Raw genomic sequence first — 22,979 nt, 5'->3', positions numbered from 1 at the left:
AGGCCAAAGGAGAGGCTTGGGGGCTATCTCAGTGGACCATGAGCTGAAACCAGGTGAAAATGTGGCGTGCCTCATGATCCGCGTTGTGTGTGTCCATGTTTCTGGCACAAGGAGGTCTGATCTAACCATCTGCTGTTGCCAAAAGGGATTGCTTTGCTTTTCCCTCCTGTTTTCCACTTGGAGCCACGTGCTCCACAGTCTCTTTGTGGTGGCTTTGGTGCTTATCTGATCCCTCAGTGAGTCAGCTCATACCCTTCAAGTGTCTGAAATGGGTTCTCTTGCTCTTATTTTCCTCCTGTCAGCTTAGTGAACCGAACTGACTTCCTGGTGGAGATTGGATTTATCTGCACTCTTTGCCATCTATGTATTGCATTTTACTTTGCAACATCTCTGGAAAGGTGTAGAGGTGTCAGGTGTTAGACATGTGTTATTACCACCAAGTATTACAGGAGTTTTGGCTTCTCCATGTTGCAATTAAGGATATACTGGGACTTAACTGCATACCAGAGCATGCACAGAATGAATGTCTGATACTGGTTTGGGCAGTGAGTGCATTTGGGAATGGTCTGTACATGAAATGCCGTCTAAAGGTGCCATTTCTAACTTCAGTGGGGCGGTGATTTCAGTTGGAGGGATTTTGCTGCTTCAGGACAAATCTCTGATGTAGACAGAGTCTTAGTTCTGTTTTTCTTAAATGTCATCTTTCTGTTTTTTAAAAAAAAACAAACAAACAAGAAAACATAATAAAAGAATATAAATCTGCCTACCACAACCGCCATTAAAGACGCTTGGACGCTTTTCCTCACTATTTTCTTTTTTAAAGATGCTTCATTAATGTTATCTAACAGTTCATGAGTATATTTGGTAAGTACAGGAATGGGTGAAGACTTTCACAGCCTGTTCATGTTGTGCAGCAGACTGTGGTATCCCTTGGGACACAACTGACTCCAGTAACATCATTCATCTGCATTGTGGGGTGCTGCTCTGCCTCTTTCCTCACACAAGCCTTCCAGTTATGACTCCCTGGATGGTTTCCAAAGTCTGAACATAACTTGGCAAGCTTCGTCACTGCTGTTAGGAGTTTGATTACCTTTGTGCATATGTATGTAAGGACTGCCAGTGTATGTGGCTTTTAATAAAACAACCTCCCTGTTGTCTAAAATGTTTAGAATTAAGAAATTATGTAAGTATGCAAGAGCGGAAGCTAAGCTGGCCAGCTCAATTTGGCTGTCCTGTTTTCTGTGTTGTGACTCCTTATTCTAGTTTGGTGTCCCTCAGGAGAGGCTACTAGTTTCCTATTGAAACCAGTCTTAAAGCAAATTGAGGGACAAAATGCTGTTTCAAGAACTAAACTTGAGAGAAGCAAATCTTGCTTCTTTTTCATGCATCCACTTACGCAGCATTACCCACTCTTGTCATTTCTGCGGTAATGCCATGCTCTTGCATAGCTCGAACCCTCTTGCTCGATACCTTTCTGTTTAGTTTTCTGAATTCAGAACCAGTAACACTGAACACGAGCAGTAAATACAAACTTTACTTCTTGGATCTCATGAGCTAAGTCACATTTTGGCTTGGAGACCTACAAAAAAAGCCCAAAAGCCACAGGAGGTGGGGCTGCTGTGGCAGTGAGGGATACCCTTCTTTGTCGGTCACTGGTAAGCAAACGGCCCAGCACATTGTCGGGGCTGTGGGGCACTGCAAAGCTGTAGAAATAGTCTTCTGAATGAGACCACTTGCTGCCACTAACGTTTCCTTGGTTTATTTCACAAAATATGCTGGCCAGGTTTGAATACAGTAACACATTTCAGCTGGATGGAATATAACTATTTAAATTAAACCAATAGGTATTGCCCTTTCTTCCTTAAAAAGACTTAAGTAACACATCAAACTGAAGTAAGGTACATATTTTTTTTTTTTTTAAAATCCTAGATGCAGAATGATTAGCGTGTTCCAGCAATGAAGTGCCTGTATATCAACATCGCATGCAGTAATCCCACGTACACCCATTCACTATGCTCTTACATTTTGCTTGCCACAGGCCAGATCTTCACCAGTGGTGCAGCTGCTCAGGGCTACTTAAGGAACACAAGTGGGTTTGTAAAACTGGAGATTTCTGTATGTGGTAAGACTTCTAGCTAGCATACCGTCAGCAGGATAAGCTTTATAAATGTCTTTTCTCAGCCCTGCTGTCACTCCTGCTTCTACCTGTGGAGTGTGCTGCAGGAAACAGGGTTTGGCCAAGAACCCCTGTGCTTCCACCGTAGGTGTTTTCCACCAGTGGGCTATCAAAAACCCAAACCAGAATTGTTAATACAAAGTGATTTTGTCAAAAAATTTATTTTCTCACTTTTAAAGCTTTTATTAGTTAGTGTCTTAAACTTCCAGGTGGATCCACTCATGACAGTGCAGACATTTATAATAGCTTCAACAAAATGAGGCAAAGGTTTAATGAAGCATTATCTTCTATATTTTATTTAAATTAGCTTTGAGTTAAATGAGACAAGCATTATTGCTAGTTGTTACACTGCATCATAGGTTATAATAACTTGGATAACAGCTCTGTTTGGTACAGTGTTGGAAATTGCATATTAATGAGCGTGTGAATTGGACTGTTTTCTGGTGTCTGTGAACATGGGGATATATGGATAGTTATGCACATGCTCAGTGAAGTTATTTTTTGTAGATAATACAATTTTTATAAGACAGTGGTCAAGCTTTGGCCTTACTACTCCTACAGGGAGCCTCTTTTGATCAACCGAGAACTAAAGCTCTAGAAGCTATTTCACAATTCTAGATTATTTATGGCAAACTTGCACCTGTTATTCTTGTCCCAAACAGATCTTTTGTTGTTTTTGTGATGTTTACTCTCCTGATTTATTTAGAGATCAGTCCTATATCCTTTTCAGCCTTTGTTTTTCTAGGCTAATGCTTCTATTTTTGTTTTGATTGTTAGTGGATATGATACTCAAGCAACTTGGTTTTCCTGAAAAACAAAATCTGTCTCATCCATAGTCAGTGAAACTTAAAAAAAAAAAAAAAATTCTTGCAGTGATTTTTGTCATGGTGACTGATAATGGAAGTCATTGACAATACTTACTTTGAATTTGCAGAACATGCAGCTCAGAAGTTCCAGGGGAAAGCACCTTTTCATGTGCTGCTAGCCATTATCCTCTCTCATTGGGGTAAACAATTCCATAACATGCTGAAGACCTCACCGGGAGCGCAGTGTTACATGAAATGATACAAAAAATCAGGACCAGGCCTGTAAGTTATTTCAAGGCTAATTGCTGTACAAAGCTTCAGCAAAGCAATTTTCTTTAACCTGGTCTGCCAGTCTGGAATTGCTCTGTAGGGTACTTGCTGTATGGCCTTCAGCAGATTTCATTTCAGGAACATCGGACTCATTTTTGCCAAAGTTCATGGAGAAAGCCATGCCAAGCCCTTTTCTGCTTCCAAGGCAGCATCTAGAGCTGCCCATCTCCCAGAACGATTGGTTTATTTCTGCTTCTGATCCGACCAACAAAGGAAACAACAAAAAACTTGTTTGTTGCAGTGATTTCTACTCATGTCTTTACTGCAGTGGAGATGTGCCTATAGGAAAGGAGGTATCCCAAATAAAGACAGGAATTCAGACTCATCTTGTTACCTTGCTTATTCGGTTCAGAGATTACTCAGCAAATCTTTTAGTGTCCTCAGGGAAGCACCTTCACTGACTTCACTTATCCGCAGTGGTGCATAAGGAGACAAAGTGAGTTTAGTCTTGTAGGTCCTGGGACTTGGAGGAGCAGCACTAGATGCCGTCCGCTTCCCAGGCCACTCTGGTGCACCCACTGCCTCAGAGATGCGTTTGAGAGGTGTCCTTTCAGCGCCATATGGTGAGCTAAAAAGTCTAGAAAGATAACTTAAAATATTTCTGTAGTAATTGAGTGATGATATTTCTGCTCATGGAGTTAAAATCTGAGCAAGAATCTTCCCAACTTCTTTTTCTCTTCTCTTCAAGCCTATCTAGCTACTACAGTTACCTCTGTAGTTATACCCTAGTGACTCCCAAGGTAGCAAGGCGTATGTTAGACTAAATGTCGTACATTAAACCTAAAAAACTCCAAGGGTTTTCTTGACAGCTGTTTTGCTGTGGCTGTGTGTATTTTTTTTGGCACGATAACATACCCAGTACCTCCAGCTTTACTGTCTCAAAGCTTTCCACCTGTAGCTCAGTGTTATTCCATTTACAGTGTTTCATTGGGACTATGGTTTGTCTGTGTCTGTATAAACTGGCAAAACTTATTTTAGTGATAGTGTGGGTTGTAGCACGACATAGTTATTCCACCCCAAACATTAAGGCAGAAGAATAAGGTAAGTGAAAGTATTTCTTTATGTCTTTTTTTGAGTGTCAGTAACGTGATGTTAATGCCATTAGGCTTTCATTTCTGCCTCTGAGCGGCATCGAAACTAGCACGTACCTCACCTACAGTAGAGTTAGGGCAGGGCCTGAGCAGTTTCCTTGTACCTGTGTGTCTAAATCGTAGTATTTGAAAGTCATAGGTAACGTTCTTGGGCAATTAGTGCTTTTAAATTTGCACAGGTAACCTTTGTATTTCCATGTGATCTTCTCAACTCCAGCCCTAAAACTGCATCATATCTATCACTGTATTAGGCGTTCAGGGTTTCTGGTGTGCCTAACACAACACGAAAGATCCCTCATTGCGTATGGATGAGCTAAGGCAGGAGATCTCCAGGCTTCGCAGCTGCTCTCACACGGGTGTGCTGGGGTGAAACGGGCCTTTGTCTTCCAACCAGTCAGTCCATATTCAGAAAAATGACCTCTCTGTGTTCACATCCCTCCTCTCAAGCAGTTTTCTGTTCTTCTGAGACTTTATAGCAGCCTGAGCCTTAATTCAGGCAAGTACTTAAGTAGGTGCTCGAGTGCCGCGTCCCTGGCAGTGTGGTGGTGACGAGGTGGCAGTTGGTGGTCCCGCTCCTGCCAGGCTCTGCCGCCATGGTGGCTGTGCACGTATGTGCTAAAACAAACCACCCCGTCCCTGACATTGAAGTGAAAAACCCTCATGGCTCTGCTAAAAATCCTTAGCAAGTGTGCTAGCAGGGACATTTGTAATGCACGTGAGCAGCTAGATTTTATTATCTGATACTTGGAATCAGCAGGACAAATCCATTGTGGAAATCAAGTTTTCCTTCAGAAAGCCAGTTTCAATGTAAACAAAGCTCTTGCCACCTTCCATGAGAGCAGGGGTAAGCAGGGGAACAGCCTGACTGGATAGAGGTTTTTCTTCATCCCATCGGGGCTGAACAAGGTGAGACGGGAGCTGCAGAGGCTGGGCTGGGCTCCGCGCTCCCCTTCTACCCCCTCGCCCTTGCAGAGCTCTGGACCTGCTTCAGTTCCCCCTCCAAACCACCTACTCTGAAAGCACCAGTGCTGAAACAAACACAAGTATTTTTGGTGTAAAACCAGCACAGGCAAGATCTGAAGAAGAGTGTTTCAGAAAAATAACAGGCTAAAACTATTGATTAGGTACGTGGTTGCTTATACAGTTAGTGATGGCTGTCATACCTTACTCATCCGTGAGGCCGCATACATCGGCTTGTCCTGCTTGCACCAGCAACTGGCTGTATGTTTCATACATAGGGGTAAAATGAACATGTGTTTTTTGGTGGCAGATTAAAGAAAAGACCAGATCCTCGTTGAACTGTCTCTATGCATTGAGAACTTTTAAGTAGGAAAAACACATTCTGGAAATATTTTGCTTGTATAACTGACTCCTGAGAGAGCTATTTATGATTTTTCTACCTGCTCTTGGCACAGGCCTTTTTTCTGTTAGAGGAGGTTTGACAGTTGCATGAGATCACACTTGGATTCGTGCCCTGCGAGCTAAAAACGCAGAGTCACTGCTTGTGAGGACAAGACTTCGCTGGAAAAAATAGAAACGTTGCCCTTGTGTTCATTGCTAATACTGCATCAAAAAGTGGAGCTTCGTCAAGCTTTAGTGTGCCTTAATATTCATACAGTCATTCCTTGCTTTTAAATAGAGCACTGCTTTAAAAAAACCAACAAACCAACAGATTTAGTAATAATCGCTTAATGCCCGAGACGTTCCTTTAAGATTAATAAATGACCGACTGAGATGAGCCGATAGCCTGAATTGGTGCCTCTGGCTGTTTACTGCTGCTGCTCATTAACTCAGAGTTGAAATAATTAATGTTATTATCAAATGACGCTAAACAAATAGACGAATCGCATTTTTTGTGTGTGTTCATTCTCACCGAAGTGGGAGATGGCAGCGCGCGTGCGCCTGGGAGAGGTGACCGTGTCCGCATGATGCGGCACCCCGGGCTGCACCGAAATCTCTTGTGCACAGCCCAGCAGTTCAGGGTGCCGTGGGTACCCATTTCCAGCTTCAGCTTCAAAATGTGGAAGAAATCACAGAAATCCCCCCATCGGTTGTCCAGGACCTGGTGGAATGGAGGAGCCGTTGGCTGGGTGGATGGTGGGATGTCCTGGCCAAGCCGGCATGCCACCGCCGGCGACACCCGGGACAGCTGCGCACAGGGACTCGTACTGCGTTTGAGGTGCCCTAATATATGGCAGGTGTATGTGCGGCTTCATCTGTATGTGTGGCTTTCTAGCAGGCTAGTGCAGAAACATGCTTAAAAGCTGTGGTTAGGCTGTTGCAAAACACAGCATTGATTGTATCCTTTAATTGGCCTCAGAAAGCCTCCTGGCCGCCTCTGTGCAGCCCAGTCCCCTGCTGCTCTGCCTAGGCTGAGGCTTCAAGTCACATACCTGGATCTTAGGGGCATCCACTTCATGTTAGAAACTCAGATGCCGTTAAGAAAATAAAAAGGCCTGTGGATCTGAGTGTACCATCAAACTGCCAAGGTGTGGCAGCTTCCTGCTTGAGCAAGCATTTGTAATTGAGGATGTTTTTTTTTAAAAAGGCAATTAAAATATTTCAAATTGAGAACAAAGTTATGATCAAGTGAAGTGTAACACAGATTCCTGAGTTTTGAAACAAACCCTGCTGTCTTGGGCTGCTTCACTGACACGGTCTAAAGGCAGGTGCCCCATGCCAGCAGTCTCTCTGCTTCATTTTTTTTTTTGCTTCGTGGTTACACAGCCCCAGCTCGTCACCAGCCCCATCTGCTTTTTGAAGCTGTTCTGCAATAGGACGTGGACTGTTACCGCTTTTCTCCCCCAAGTCGTTTATCCTTAGTAGAGCAATCTGTTTTCTCTCCTTTCTCTATGATTTGGCAGGGGTTTGCACTGTGTGAGAGTCCCGCTCTGCTGAGTCCCTGTTTGCTGCAGGCCTGATGGAAAATTCTCCATCAGGTTTTCTGCTTGGCTTACCTTGCTGGGGGCAGCCCATTGCTAGCCCACCTTCCTGGGCTAGCGCAGCTTGGCTGCCGTGCTCTGCCTCATCAGTCATTCTTCACCTGCTCCCTGGTCAAGGGGAAGGTCCCTGTCAAGGTTTGCAGGTCTCCTGTGTTGCCTCTTCTGTGTTTTTTTTGTTGAGTAACAGACTGGATCTCTCTAAAAAGAACTACTGTGTCCTGTTTCAAACCTCTGTTTTGGTGCTTGCTTGCAGCTGAGTGGCTACAGAAAAGTATTTCGCGTCGTCACGTAGGATAATACATCAGGGGGTAGATGATCTGAGATAGCTGTTGTTGATCTGCCTGTTTGTTTTTGTTATCTGTGTTACCTCTTATCTGAGGCTAAATTGACACCTCCCAGAAGACGGTCCAAGGGGGTGATGTTCTTGTTCCAGCTGGGGCTGTGTTTAAGTCCTGTTTTAGGAACTTGGTGTATGAGGACTTGCATTCGATACGGTGGTTTTAGATGTGTTGAAACTTGCTTTAGGCAAGGCTGTTAAATTGCATCCTGGGTAGCCCTCTTTGCCCAAGGAGGATGCCTGCCGTGTCGTTGAGTGATAACACCATACGCTGAGCCTAGAGATGAGATTTGTCACTTGATTTCACTGATCCTTTGATATCCTACTCGCTGTATACTTTTTCTAAAATAGACTCCTAGTTATGCATAGTATTTCTCTGCTATATGTTATTATGTTATTAGTTCAGACTAGTACATCTAAATATACTTATACACATCTTCTATTTACACACGGAAGTACAGCCTGTATTTATACTTCAGCAGTCCTCCCCGATGGATTGCTTGTGTCTTTAGTTTATGTGCATTTTCGTGTTTACTCCCTGTTTTGGCTTTTTGTCCCCAGCCTTTCCTTTTGGCTAATTAGGGACGATTTCTGTAATTTTGCTACCTTGTTCCTGAAGTACTCAGAAGGGCTGTTTTGTTCTTAGAATTGCTTTCAAGCTGACCTAATTCTTGCCAAAATATAAATTTTAGCACTCTTGCTATTTTTTAAGTGTTTGGAGTCAGGATTTCACAATTGGCTGAAGTCCCTGACAGGGGCACTCCTACATTTTCCTCTTGGTGCCTGTTCCCAGCTTCTTCAGTGGCTATAGCGATCGCACAGTCGATGGTAATGGCTTGTTTGCTTTTCGTGAGGTGAAGAGTCAGTCGGATCAGTGTCCTCACAGCCAGCAGCTAGAGCCAGCGCAAGGGAAGTGGCAGGACCCGTGTTGCAGAGGCAGTGCTGTTTTAGACCAGTTGAAGTCAGCTGCACCCTATCCCCAGATTCCCCGAAACGGCACCAGGAGGTAAGCAGGGCCTGCCTGTGCTTAGCTCGGCTACGCTGAGGCTGGGGGCTCAGTAGCTAGTTCAAGGCGTAATGCACGCTGTTACTTAGTGCATTGCATTGCCCACCTGAAGTCACCTATATGCCTATACTCTTCGTAGGGTGCCTGCCTGTCCAGTAATCCGTGTCAAGCCCTTCATGTAAGGGACTTGGATGAACTTGTCTGAGCAATGCAATGCTTTGGGGGTTATAGGATAGTAGATTTGGGGCCAAGCTTATGTCTCAGGAGGCAGGAGCACATGTGAGCTTAAGCTTTTTTGTCTGCTGTATCCTGAGGTGAGTCAAAGCCTCCGAGTGAGTGGTTTGGGTGGGTGTGCGTGGGGGACGGTGTCCGGGACAAACCACACGTGTCTGAGATCACGGGATGAGCAGGGCAGGTTGTGAGCGAGCCTGTTCGCTGCACTGCGTACGGGACCTGGCATAATGAGAGTCCAGGCTGGCTGCAGACTTTACGTGTTACCCAGGATGATCAATACTAGCGCTTTTAGCTGTTATCCCTTTGATTTATACTTTAAGCAAGTTGCACTGATTGATGTTTACCCTTCCCAGAAAGTAAATATGTGTCTGAAGGAAGTGTGAACAATTCTCCTATTTCTGCGCAGACCGTTAGTGTTCTGTCAGCTTTTCCATCGTTGCTCCAGAGTGCTTCCCCCGTCTCTTGTGCTGAATGCAGCCTCCAAAAAACATGTTAACAGGATTTGTTTGTTTGGGGTGTTCTTTTTTTATTTTTGCTTCCTGCTAGCCAGCAGTTCCACAGCAATGGGACATAGTAGGTTCACTCTGTACCTTTCAACAGAGGAGACAGTCCAAGAGATTTATTTGTTTTCAGTCTCTTCCTCTGCGGGACCATTTTCTTCTTCCCAAAAGTTCAGGTTTTTATTTGTTGTTAAATCTGTTCCTCATTTCTCCAACAACCATCTTGCTTGAACCATAAGTGCTGTGTTTAACATAGCTATGGCACTATAATAACTGTCTGCGCTTGCCAGGCGTAAGAAGGGGTTTCTGCAAAGATAACCACTTGGCCTAAGTAGGAGAGAACATGTACCAATAATGCAGATGTTGTGGTTTGCTTATGGGGTAGGATGATCCGCATACATGTGCTGTTCTACCACCAGCTGCAGAAATGACTGCTGGCCCCTTCTGCTAGACTTTCTCCTTACCCAGCTGCTTTGCTTTGTAGTCCTTGGGGTGTGCAAGTCTCAGGAGGCTGCATTTTGTGCCTGAGTGTCCTTAATTTAATGTTTTAGGGCAACTGTTGTTTCCTGGCTTTGCTCACTGTAGCAACTTGACTGAAAAGCATGAATTTTTGTAAATTGCTTATGGATCTTTTCCCTCCCTATATAAAAAAAACCCTATTAAAGTAAACATGCTAGGAGCTGTAATAAGAGGACTCTTATCTCTCAGAAGCTGTGGCCTGATGCTGTAAGTGGAGCTGTCGGTGGGGCTGTCTGGAGAGATGGAGTCAGTTCTCTGGTGAGCAGTTTGATGGTCTGGGATTTGTTGGTGTATATGTTACCCACTTTCCTGAAGAAATTCACACCCTGATGTTTGCTGGGATCACTGGAGAAAGGAACAAGGACAGCTAAAACCAACATGAAGCTGGTGAACAAGAACTCAGTCAGTGGAACCGTACCCAGGGATACGGCCCTTGAGCCAGAGAAACCTGCTGTGCAGCCTGGAAATGTGAAAACTGTCTGGTTGTGTCAGGAGATTGTGCTTCCAGGGATTAATTACTGCTTTTTAATCACTGCTTTTCCCTCCAACTCCTTCTTGCTAATCTTTTGTATTTAGGTTTGCATTGATGGTTAATCAGATTTCAGAGCAGGTGACCCTACAGAGCAGCAGGTGATGTCCATCTGCCAGGTGAGGCTGGGTCTGGCCAAGCTGAAAAGGGCACCGTCAGCTATTTATCTTGGCAGTAGGTAGCCTTGTTGGGTTTGTGTGACAACAGAGGTAAGAAGCTTGAAAACGAAGTCCCTCTCTCTAACAGCCCTTGTCACTGCCTAGGAAAGCAGCAGGCAGGATGCATCTAGTTTGTATCTCCTCCCTCTCCGCCCCAGCCCTGTTTTTGGTAGCAAAGCCAAATGGGGACAGATGATATTTTAAGAGTCAGCAGCCAGGACTCACTTTCTTTCCTGGTTGCTTATCTTTTGCAACTCTTCAAATACATTTATTTTTCAGTAATTTCAATGGAATAATTGTGAAAAATGCAAAGGACAATTTTAGGAATACAAAAACACCTCCCTCTGAAACGATACGTGCCTCAAACCGGGTGTTGCTTCTTAATTGGTGTTAGCAGCCGGAGAAACACCGTGCAGATTCTGCAGGTTCCTCTCCTCTGTTGCAGACTGTTAGTCCTTAGTCTGTTGTATTAATTACTGACCGTATCCTATTACAATGCCAGAATTTTTATTAATCTTCCCGTAAGAGCGCCCTGGTGGGAAGCATGTACGAACCTGAACACGTGCCAGGTGCAGGAGGGCCCTTGCTGGGTTTTGGAGCGTTGCTCTCCTACTCGCTATGGCCCAGTAAGATGCTAGTTCACGCGTTTATTTAAATGATAATTGTGATACTAATAAAACTTCAAAGGAAAAACTGAGATGTAAAAATTTTTATGTTGTGTGGTGGTGTGGGGTTTTTTTTTTGTTTGTTTATGTTGTTGGTTTTTTTTTTTTTTTGTGTCCTTCAATGCTGTCAAACTTATCAAGGAATATATCAAACAAAGGAAAGTAAAAGTAAAGTGGTTTTGTTTAAAATGGTCACGAACAGTTAAACTCTCTCCAGCAAGCAGTGGTAGCAGAACAATCCCTTAATAAATATCAAAAATGAAGTATACATTTATTGACCTTAAAGCTCCAGATAAATCAAGTATACCTTCAAAATTTAAATTGTGTGATTGGGGAGGAATGTGGGAATTCTGAGAAGTGCAAGGACTCAGAACTGTATTTTAAAGGTGAGCGTGTATTTAGTAGAGCGGTGCAATGAATCCATTTTGAAACATATTATTATTTGTTGAGAGAGAACTACCTGGATCTTCACACTTCTCACATAAACAGAGGGAATCAGTCTTTGGCATGTTTGAAAATTTGGTGAAGGATTGGTTACAGTTTTGCTTAATACGGTGTTAATTTAATGTTTAATCTTTCTTCTGACTATATTACTGTTAAGTGAATGGGGTCCGCTAGAGAAACCTGTGCTTTAGATTCCAGCTTGTGCCAGAACGGCTCCTCTTGTGCACACATGTGTGTCTGATCTGGTGTCTGTCCCAGGTGTCTCCTCCAAGTGGGAGACGTGAGAGGAGGGGATTATTTTTCTTTCAAAAGAACTTTTTAGCCTAAGTGTTCAGCTATTGCAGTTATTTATACTGACTGGTGAATAGAAAAGATTGGGTAACGATTTCATTACATGGTATTTTATAGCAGCTGGTATTCAGCTTTATAAATGAACTGTTCTCTTCTGTATGGCAGAAAAAGGTTTTTATAGTTGGCAGGCTGCTTGTAATATTCTAAGGATTATTAAAGTAAGCTGTAGTTGTCATATAATGCACAGTATAATGGCGAGTGGTTTTACAGTAATATGTCTTGGGGGAGGATATTATTTCAAAACGTATATTCACATACGGATGGAGTTTGAGTCTTTTCACCCAGATCAGAATGGCATTCACAGAAAAGGCCCCTGGACCATCATCCCAGCGAGTTCCTTATGAGCAATAAAGTAGAGAGAAGAGAAAACTTCATAAAATTCAGCGGGGATTTTGCAAAAAACCACCAAAAGCTCCATTTTTTTTCCTCACCTCCTGACTTTACATTTATAAACTGAAGTTGTTCTTGTCTAGATTAGTTATTTAGACTTCCTGCTAAGCATCTCACCTTAGAGGTGAGAAAACTGGGAAGCAGCAAGGCTGAAAGATTGTATGGTGACGATGGGCATTGTAATAGGCAGCGATGTTGCAAGGCTGTTAGAGCTGCAGAAAGGCCGGGCTGCGTTTCAGATCCGTTTGAGGGCTGGTGAGCAGTAAAGCGTATGTGGCCCTGATGCAGCTGCATGTGAACCAGCGCAGCTGCTTTCAGACAACACGTTTCAAGAAAGACATTTGCATATCGAAGGGATTTCAAAAAAGAGCTGTGGGAACGGCTGGGGAAATTCAAATTGAACTGTTATATTTGCATTAATTAATTAGGCAGCAACTGCAAGGAGTATAAGCGCTGTACCTACTGGTATTTAAAAAAAAAGTAAAAAAGACTTAGGATAAACATAGCTAGGAAGACGTTTGTCTCCTTTGTTGGACTGAATTAACAGATACGCTGTTGATCTGGTGTTAAAATGCAAATAAATATCCCAGAGTGAGAAACACTGGGAGCATTGGATTAGATGAGGAAGAAAATTTAGAGGTGGAAACCGAGCAAAGGAGTCAATAGTGGAAAGCAGGTGGCTGTAGAGAGGATCTCAGGGACAGCAGTGAAGCTTTAACCTCTGGAACTATTAGTTGTTATGAATTATTCATCTCACCTTTGACCTTCCTGAAAGGATAATTTGTGCATGTTGGTGCAATTATTAAAAACAACAAACAAACAAAAGCCCTGATAACATACTGCTGATACGTGGCGTGAGGGATCTTAAAATAATCTTTATCCAAGGATTAAGAGTTTCTGACCTACCACTGACCTGTTTTCAGAGTGTTACAAATTCATTGCACTTGCAAAAACAAGATGAAAATGCTGTAAACCAAGAGAAAAGCAGATTTACAGCATCATAAGTAACCAAGGTAGGTTGCATTGATGAGAAAACTTCGAACTAAAAATTGTGTTCGATGAAACCTCCTTTTTCTAGGTGAGAGCCCAAAGCCTGCTTGGGAATCTGCATGCAGAAACACAGTGTCTGGGCCTTTTAAGCCATGTGTGAAAATGTTTGTTTTCATTAGAACTGAAAAATGCAGGCGTCCAAATGCCCTCTATGATTTTATTTCCCCCCAAAGGAGGAGGAGCCAGGGTGAGATGGAGACACAAACCCTGCTGTAGTCCTCGAGTCTAAATTAGTGCTGTTAAGGGCTGAATAAACATTAGGAACGAATTATTTCTGTGCACAGAAAGCCAGGGAAACTTGTGCTGACACCACCTACTTCGTGAACAAGAAAGAAGTGTTATCTGCCGGACTGTGGCCATCTGAGATGTTTCATTATTTTATGAAATTCATATGGGAAAAAAAATTGATTAAAGCAAATTTAAGTGCCAGAAACTGATTTTTATTTCATTGCCTGACACTAAAATGTGGTTTTGATTATTTGTTTTGGCCTTTTTTAGGTTTTTTGTATGGAGGAATAGAGTTAACATGAAATCTCATCTTAATTTGAAATGCCTGACATCTTTATCAAATGATAAATAACACGGACTTTGGCTAGAAGTTCAGTATTTCGTAATTTCGTCTGCAAAAACATTTTCCATGGTAGATAAGGGAAAAGTGAGACACCAGAGCAATAAATTCATGCTTGTCTTTGGAGTAAAATAATAATAAATTGGGTAATACAATCTTTTTTATATATATATACACATGTCAAGCGGCCTTTAGCTACAAATGTAAGTTGACTGAAGTCTTGAATCCTCACGTTGTTACCCTTGAATATCCACACTGGAGTGAGCGGGACCTTGCCTTAACGTGGGTTGATAAAAGTAGCCATTCTAAACGGTGAAAGATTTGCAAAGGGGTGATAAACCCGCACAGGCAGGGCTGCACTCCGTCCTTACAGGCGGCTTGAAATTATTGTCAGATGAGCTTAACTTCCAAAAACGCTTCAGAGATTTGGTAGCGGAGAAGCCAGAGGAGGCAGCTGCCATGTGGTGATGGGGTGGCGGCTGCGTGTGGGGCCAGCCTGGGTGCCGGCGGGGCTGCCGGGGGCTGAAGGAGCCCAGCTCGGCTGATGGGTGGTGGTCAGGGTCTAGTTGGGGGAGCACTTCATGCAGTCTACTCCATCTCTTCCTTTGACCCCTCTGCGGATACCGAATGTCACTTCAACAAACTGAGCCAGAGCAACCTGGGCTCTCATACTCTCATGAATAAATAGTTTAATATATTTTTAGAATCATACAGGTATAAACACACCTTTTCTTTTTATCTGTTGGAGGGGAGAGGACTGGTTTGAAAAGGTCATTGTTGGTGTGCCCTATAATGTGACTCTCTGCAGTGTGTGCGGCTGTGTTCTTCCATTTTACTGGTGTGTTTGGATCCAATGGACTGCTAGCTCTGTTTGGGCAGGCTTTTAATAGTAATCGGGAGGCGAGATTAAGGTGCCACCAGACAGCATGTTAAGGAAGTGCACCGGATCATGGGTGTTAGTGGTCACTCTTCTTTATTTACAGTAGTACAATTTATGCATTTTTCACAACAGCTTGGCAGCCACACCAACCCCAATTTTTTTATATTCACAAGCGTGAAGAAGTGAAAGACAGCACCATTTTCACCCAGAGTTACTCATCCGACAAGAGATTGTCTAGTATGTGAAATTGTAGAAGCCCACAGCTGGCAACTATAAATTCCTGCCTTAATTGGTTATGTCAGACCCGTAGCGCAGGGTGGTGGCTCTGCAGGGAGGGAACCTGAGACAGGATGCCAAAAGGAGGAGTGTTTCCATACAGCGCTGGTGGTCAGGAAAGCATTTGTGTATTTGGCATGGGAAGGGGGCCAGGGGGTCCGTCAGGCCCCTCTTCTTCAGGTCTCGGCGGGGAAGATGACACCCACGGGAGAGGGGCACTGCAATAATGCAGAAATGGGTTCCTCGAGTGCACAGTCCCGCGGTGGTCACTCGCAGCAAGCACCTGTAAAAGACCAGAACAAGGGAACGAGGTTTCGTTCTTGTTTGGCCTATTACAGGCTTAAAAGTTGTGTTAGTTTACTGTCCAAAACTTAACCGAAGCAGTCATCAGTTGGATAGTGTGACCGATTTCTCATTTCAGGGTTGTCCAAATGGGACAGTTTTAACTCACAACAGATTCTTTCTTAACTGTAGTTTCCTTTTGCTGTCTAGTTTCTGCTGAGAGGAACAGTTTGCTGTTGTTCTGCTATAGGCATTCACTATCAGTTGTCACTGCTACTTTCAGACATTTTGAGTTTCTTGGATCTTTTTTCCTCCTCCTGTTTTTGCCTTTCCTTGTATTTCTGCATCATCACTTGCAGCCGTGGTTTTGCCAAGGGGAGCTGTATTAAATACAGCAGCCTCCCCTCCTCCTGCCCTTACTAGCATCAGCCTGTGCCCTGCATGTGGTTAGTTAACACTGCTCCTCCTTTTTTCTAAGATGGGGAGGAGGGTGCATCTCTCTCCAAACGCTAAGTGTTCTGTATGTCTTTATGACAAATAAAGGAGCTAGCAGTAATGTCTTCTGCTGTTGATTTAATAATCTGTCCAAAGAAGTATAGCAAAGCCTTGCCAAAAAAAAAAGTTACCGATAGTTTGTGGTGTTAAGTTCTTGAACCATAAAACCAGGACCAGGCCATTCCTCAAGCTGATGTGTTCAGTGCAGAGGGTATGCAGCATTTGCGAGGGGGGAAAAAGGCTTTATTTTGCTGGCACCGCAGGTTGCAGAGCCACTTCATGAATATTGTTGTATCTGACAGGTCATCCCCAGCTTCAGCTGGTGCTTTTCCCTATCCAAACAATGATTAGAGAATACTTTAGGCAATTTAAACCATTAAAAGGCAGCGATCTAGAAGAAATCTGTGATTCTGTGAAATACAGTTTAGAGTAGTCAGGAAATTTAATCAAACTTTCAGAACCACTGGTATTTTGTCTTTTGAACTTCTCATAATTCCTCTGAGTTCTGCTAGGAAATCAGAGGGGGAAATCCTAGTGTCGCTAAATTAAGAGAAGACTGAATTTTACCCCAGCTGAATTGCAAGCAGTAGGCGCTGTGTTAAAAGAATTGCCAGGCAAACCTGCGTTTTTGATTAGCATTTCTCGTAAGCAAGGACTTCTGCTGCTGGGCACCCCTGGCACCGGCCAGCGAGAGGCCACTTTCCCCCAGCCTTCCAGGAGTCTTGTCTGTCTTTCTGCTTGCCGTGCTTCCTAGCAGTGAAAGAAGAATCGCTTTATCAGGTTTTACAAGTGCAGTATTACATGCGTTAAACCCCGTATCTGGACTTTGCCAGGTGTCAGTTGAAGACTGAACACTGCACTAGACCATTGCCGGAGCAGACCAAAAGACAAGGTTGAGGGGAACGCAGCTGTGTTCCTGCTCCCAGAAGTATCTGGAGATGCCCCCAGCGGTCCGTACTCTGTAAGGACACGCACATTTCAGAAAGTGGTTGCTCCATCATAGACGGGGAAAGCCCGCGTCCTCCCCATATCAGAGATGAGAGAGGGGGAGTTTGGCAATGGGAACTTTGTCGGACGCGAGGTGTGCTGCGCTGCATCAGCGCTTCCTGCGGTGCAGCTGCACAGGCTCCTGCAGTCTGCTTGTTTGGCAGCAATGTCCTCTGAAACATCAACTTTTGCATTTTTCAAGCAGATGAATCAATGCTATGGTCTCTCTGATGCACCTGGTTTATTTTCAGAACATGTCTATAAGTTGAATTTTTTTCTGCTGTTTAAGAAGTACCATTAAAGTAGGCCTATTGCAAGAAATCGTCTCCCTATTGACAGTAGATTTATGGCTGTTGGCTGATGCTGTCCTAATAGCATCTCCTTTCAAAATTGATATTTACGTCCCAAAAAGTGCTTTAAAAGCAAGTAAAATAAGTACCATGTTAATATAAATGTTAGTGAAAATATCTGATCTAAAGTTCATTAATATTCAAAAGAAGCTTCTGAGAACATGGCAGAGGAAGGACTGCATACACCTACATGTTGCCTATTTTTTTGTTTGGGTAATACATACTTTAAACATACAGCAGTTGAAGTCCAGCTTGGGAGAACTTGTAAAATCATATTAATGTGTGAAAACAAATGTAAAACTTGGATTACTTAAGCTATTCTTTTTATGGTCCAGGTGACATTTTTTAAACACACAAGAATTAAATCTACAGTTCTGGATTGGAGCTTGTGTGGCCCAGAACAGTTCACATAAAATTCAGTTCACATAAAATTATTACAGAACCAATAAAACCTTCCTCTCTAAAATTCTTAATAGGCACTGTCCTCATCTTTGCAAATAATTCTCTTCCTAAATGTAAAACAACTCCACTTCTTGTTGCAAATACCTGGTTCTTCCTCAGCCATTACGTTGTTCAATTCAGTATTTTAGCAGTTCACCAGGTGCCTGTAAGATTTATTTGCCTGCTGTCATGTGGAGTTTGTTGTACATGTATTTCATGTATGAACTATTCCTGGAGATAAAAAGCTTTTGCAGAAAACCACGAGCAGCTCCTTGCTCAATATACTGGCCTCAATTCTTTATCCCATTCTCAATATAATTATAGCCCCAAAATTGCGAAGTAGGAGTGGGAGATCATACAAACCTTCGTAGGACTACAAGAGGAGAAGTTAAGTATGTTGCCTGTACTGTGCTGCGAAATGCTTGGAAAGCCTCTGTAGTTTTTGTAACTGAAATATTTTAATTTTAGGAGCAGGTCCCTGTTCCTGTTTATCACCCGACGCCTAGCCAGACTCGGCTAGCAACACAGCTGACAGAAGAGGAACAAATCAGAATAGCGCAGAGGATAGGCCTTATTCAGCATCTACCTAAAGGAGTCTATGATCCTGGGAGAGACGGCTCCGAGAAGAAGATCAGAGAGTAAGTTACAGAAACCTAACTGAATTGATGTGGCTGTTGCATTGGTTTATGATACTGCCCTGGGAAACCTGATCTTGTCCTCCTGTTTTTGCCTTATTCGCAGGGACTGTAATTTAATACAGCTTTCTGAAAAAAAATAACCATGCAGGAGGCTCTTTCCTTTATCCTCACCTGTTTTCCTGTTACAGGTGAAACTTACTTTCCCGACCCATGTAATTTATGCCCATACAGGTTTTTTTCCTCTTTCTTGTCTCTTCACAGGGAAATAATTTCGTGTTACGTCCTCACCTTTACGGCTCCCTTTTACCATTTCTAATTTTATGCACTCTGCTGAGCTGCCCCCGCCATGCCTCCGCCATGCCTACGGAAGGCTTCCTGCCCTCGCTAACATTGTAGCCATGGGCACATACTGCAGAGGAAACACAAAAAAAAAATGTAGTGCTTGGTAGAGCCAGCACTGGCAGAGCTAAGAACTCCTCACAGTAGCTGCAAGGACAAAAGTTTGTCACACATCCAGGAGCAGATATTACACTACTTTTCATTTCCAGTGTGGTAACAGCAGCTTAAACATTTTTATGATTTTTTATTTTTCCCCCAGATGTGTCATTTGTATGATGGACTTTGTTTATGGGGACCCTATCCGATTTCTGCCGTGCATGCACATTTACCACCTGGACTGTATAGATGACTGGTTGATGAGATCCTTTACCTGTCCATCCTGCATGGAGCCAGTGGATGCAGCACTGCTTTCATCATATGAGACTAACTGAGCCAGGGTTTCTCCACTGAACCTTCAAGGAGACCATCCACTTTAATGGGTTTGATCCTTTTGTCATTCAGCCCAAAGAGCCAGGAATTAGGAATTAAGATCATGCACAAAGTATACATTTCCTAATAAATAAATAAAAAAATATTCCTGAATGGCTGCAAATATGGAAAAAACATAGTATTTTAGAGACTATAGAAAAGTAGGTTGTTATTTTTAATGTAAAGCCTTGACCCACCATTGTCTTTTAATGTTTGTTCTTACACCCATATATAGGAATTGTGTAAAGTGTTACAGCAACTGTAAATGTTTAAACTGCGTGTATCCAATTTTATTAGCAGCAAGATAAGAGTATTTTTTTCCTAAATAAAGTAACCAGTTTTGTTCTGATTCTTTTCACAAGTCCTGGCATTTGGGTCAAGGCTTTATTGAAATCTACATTTTATAACACTGGCACAAAGAAATAGTTTTGAGCTTGTTTGCACAGTTCTTTTTCTTTTTTTTTCCATTGGAGATGGAATTCATTGCCTTAGGTCTTTTTAATAGTGTATTGTTATTGTTGGGCTGGCTCTATGCTTGAAAACCAGTTTATTTATAACCTGTTAAAAGTGCTATATTTTGTTTGCAGTTAGGAATATGCAGACTTCAAAGTGATCTCCTAGCTTGTAAGCAAACTGAGATGCATTATCCCTTTTCTACAAGTGATGCGAATATGAAGATATGAAACAAGTCCTATAGTGAAATTATGGTTTCATGGTTTTTTTTAACTTGCTTCGGTTTTGATGAAACAACAGTCCTTAAACTTTAATATGTCACCTTTAGCTTGATCAGGTTAAAAGTGGGCCAGATGGACAATAAATAGTTAAGCTACCATGACTGAAAAAAAAGATTTGGAACTAATGTAGTGTTAGTGTTGATCACTTATTCTACTTTTTTCTCCCTAAAAATGGTTGTGTTGGATCATAGCAAATGGATACTGCATCTCCCGTTCTTGTAGTTCTTAGGTTATCAGAAGTTAAGAATAAACATACTGTATCTCAGTCTCCTGTATTAAATGTATCTGTTAAGCCCTGCTGGCTGACACATCAGTCCACCAAACAGGTATGAGAAAAATATATTCTGTTCTGCACGTAAATGCAAAGTTTATATAAACACAGGCTGTCATACTAGCAGTTGAGGGGGAAAACAGTACTGCTATAGCCAGAATGACGCAATTAGCTAATTTCTGTAGCAAACAGTATGTGCTTGTAAAGAGATGGTCTGGCAAAGATTGTAGCTGTAAAGACCTTTTATCCACTTAGCATGGGTTTTTTTTGTTTTGTTTTTGGGTTCTCCCCCCCCCCGCTTAATGTACCCTACTGTGACTTTTATACATTCAACGCAACGCTGATACATTGAGGTCCCGGTCTTGCAAAATGAGATGCAATCTCAAGTTAACCACAACAAATCGGGGAATGTTCTTGTTTTTCATCTGTAGTTTCAGTACTTGATACAACAAGTTATGTTTAAATACTCAAGTACTTTGAAGACTTAGTGTATTTACAATACAGAATAATTTTGCACATTATGGATGATTTTTGAAGGGTTGGTCAGCAAAATGTAGAATCAACATGTTGATTTATTTATTATTCCTGCAGCTGACAGCAACCTGCTCTCTTAGAGAAGAACTCCAAGTAGCAGTCAGAAGGAATTGAAAGCAGTCTACAGTTCTAGGTTCACTCAAATTTATCTGGACACAATTTTTTGCTGAATTCATACATACCTAATTACATGGATCAAAATCTGGGCAGAGAGACCTGAAGTTGTGCAATATCATTGTTCCTTTTCATCATTCCATGTGTGTTCCTTTGTGTCCTCCTTTTTGCCTGTTTGTTTTGGGGTGTTGGTTTTTGATTTTGGGGTTTGGTTTCCCCCTCTCTCTCTCTCTCTTTTTTTTTTTTTTTTAAAAGTAAAACAATGTCCACATTAAGTATTCATTTCTTTATCTTGTTAAAACTGGCAAATGAATAATTTGAAAAAACAGCATTGTCATGTTGGTATTAGTCTTTATTTATTACAAGACTTGATTAAGAAGATTTGAAAGAAATATGAAGTGACGGATTACTGAGCTGAATGCTTTTCTAGGCACTTTGTATAGTTAAACTTTTAACACTGATTATACTCACTGGGCTAAGGGAAAAAAGTACTTTTATTAAAATACTTGTTAAATAGCAAAAAGGTGTGAAGGGCTAAAACTAGAGTTGATTACACAAAAACATTCCAAAAAGTTCAAATTTTAGCTTAAAGACAAACGTGTAAATATAACAAATAAATCAAATGATTTTTCAAGTTTTTAGGTGCAATGCTGTTCTGGATGATTTCTAATGCAAAAAAGTAATTGATCTGAATTTAATGCAAAATAACGTGTAACCTGAATTTTAGCTAGAGTTGTCAAACCAGCTGTGTCTTAATTCCACCATCTGTAAGATGAAGATAATATTTGCCTCCTATCTTAGAGGTGTCTAATAAATTACTTACACTTCAAACACATTAGACAGTCCATTTACAGCACAGCTGTTTCCTAACTGGAGTCTGCTGCAGCTCAGCGAGTGGAAAAGGGCTGGCTCTCCTTCATCTGGACCTGTTCAGCCATAGCCCTTCTTGTGCCAGGGCTGTATGTTTCAGGGTGGACAGACCGATAGTAAAATGTCTGCAAAGCAATTTAAAGAAAGAAAACACTCTTACAGCTACTGTGTGTAAGTAACCAAGTTTGTAGGTGCATCAACAGTCATCAAAAAATGTCCCTTTAAAGCATTTTGTAGGGACTATGCGGTATGATGAAAAGGTTCAGTGCAGCAATGCTGTTTGTGCTTTAGAACCGTATCCAGCAAAACAACCCCAGTACAGACCCAGAAATAGCTGAGTGGATCATCAGGCTCAATCCTCTGCAATTTCAGGCAACAACACAAGAAATGTTGAGTTTGAAAGTCCACACACCCCTAGTCAGGGCCAGAAACCACAGCCTCTCGCAGCGACCTGCGATCCCATTTAAAGACTAAGAGCTGCCACAGAAGTGCCACAGAAACAGAGCAGGTGGGGACCAAGGGCATCGCCAACATCTGCCATGCTTGCACAGCAAAGTGTTAGGTTACATTTGCAGATTATAGTAGGCAATGGATTTTGTCTCATACCACAGAAGAAAAAATTTCCACAAATCCGAGGCAAGAGATGCAATGACAAGTAATGAATGCTCAATTTTATAAGGAACTTTACACTTAAAAATTCTTGCATGCTACTGGAATTACCACTTCAACCGTTTTACATGTAAAGATGATAATCCTTATTACTTGTTTCCAGTTCATTATGTAAATCTGGGAGAGAATCATAAAATTTGTACATAAACAAACAAACAAACAAAAAAAGCCCAGAGAATTTCTTTGTGAGGAGCTAGTGTTGTAGAAGGGCTTTAACCATGTAAGGTTTTAAAAGTTCCTACTGTCTTGCAGCTTCCCAGGGCTGAAAGCAATTATGTGTTTGGAAGGCTGACAGCCCTCTCTTCGCAGTGGTAGGAGTGTACATTTCTAGGCTAAGGGATTATGAAATACCTGAACTTACTTACGGTGCCACAATTTCAAGACTTCGACATTTCCTGTCCTTGTGCAATTGCAGTAAAGGTGAAAATTCTTCTGAGTCAGACTGTCAGTTAAATAAATAACAAGATGGCTGAAACCAAACATACACATCAGTTAAAGCCAGGATTAAAATGGACTTAGAAACAAAGTGGATGTT

The 22,979-nt window shown here is 42.2% G+C and overlaps 1 protein-coding gene across 1 annotated transcript; it reads left to right on the top strand.

The window, feature by feature from the left end:
- Positions 1–6,331: 6,331 nt before the first annotated feature.
- RNF11 (ring finger protein 11) lies at positions 6,332–20,253 on the top strand. Its single transcript, XM_009582320.1, has 3 exons — positions 6,332–6,568; positions 18,276–18,445; positions 19,044–20,253. Exons 1-3 carry the CDS (start codon positions 6,332–6,334, stop codon positions 19,213–19,215), a joined length of 579 nt encoding a protein of 192 aa, XP_009580615.1. The 3' UTR covers positions 19,216–20,253.
- Positions 20,254–22,979: the final 2,726 nt, after the last annotated feature.

This window comes from Fulmarus glacialis, unplaced genomic scaffold (assembly GCF_000690835.1).
Source record: "Fulmarus glacialis isolate BGI_N327 unplaced genomic scaffold, ASM69083v1 scaffold6557, whole genome shotgun sequence".
Classification (NCBI taxonomy): Eukaryota; Metazoa; Chordata; class Aves; order Procellariiformes; family Procellariidae; genus Fulmarus; species Fulmarus glacialis.
Note: the sequence above shows the minus strand (reverse complement) of the source record. Positions and strands in the feature narration are given on the sequence as shown.

Excerpts from the sequence above, each read along its gene's own strand:
- RNF11 (XM_009582320.1), top strand. The coding sequence starts at position 6,332 with ATGCGGCACCCCGGGCTGCACCGAAATCTCTTGTGCACAGCCCAGCAG. Across the intron at positions 6,569-18,275 it reads ACAGCTGCGCACAGGGACTC|GAGCAGGTCCCTGTTCCTGT; the intron begins GTACTGCGTTTG and ends TTTTAATTTTAG. Across the intron at positions 18,446-19,043 it reads TCCGAGAAGAAGATCAGAGA|ATGTGTCATTTGTATGATGG; the intron begins GTAAGTTACAGA and ends TTTTTCCCCCAG.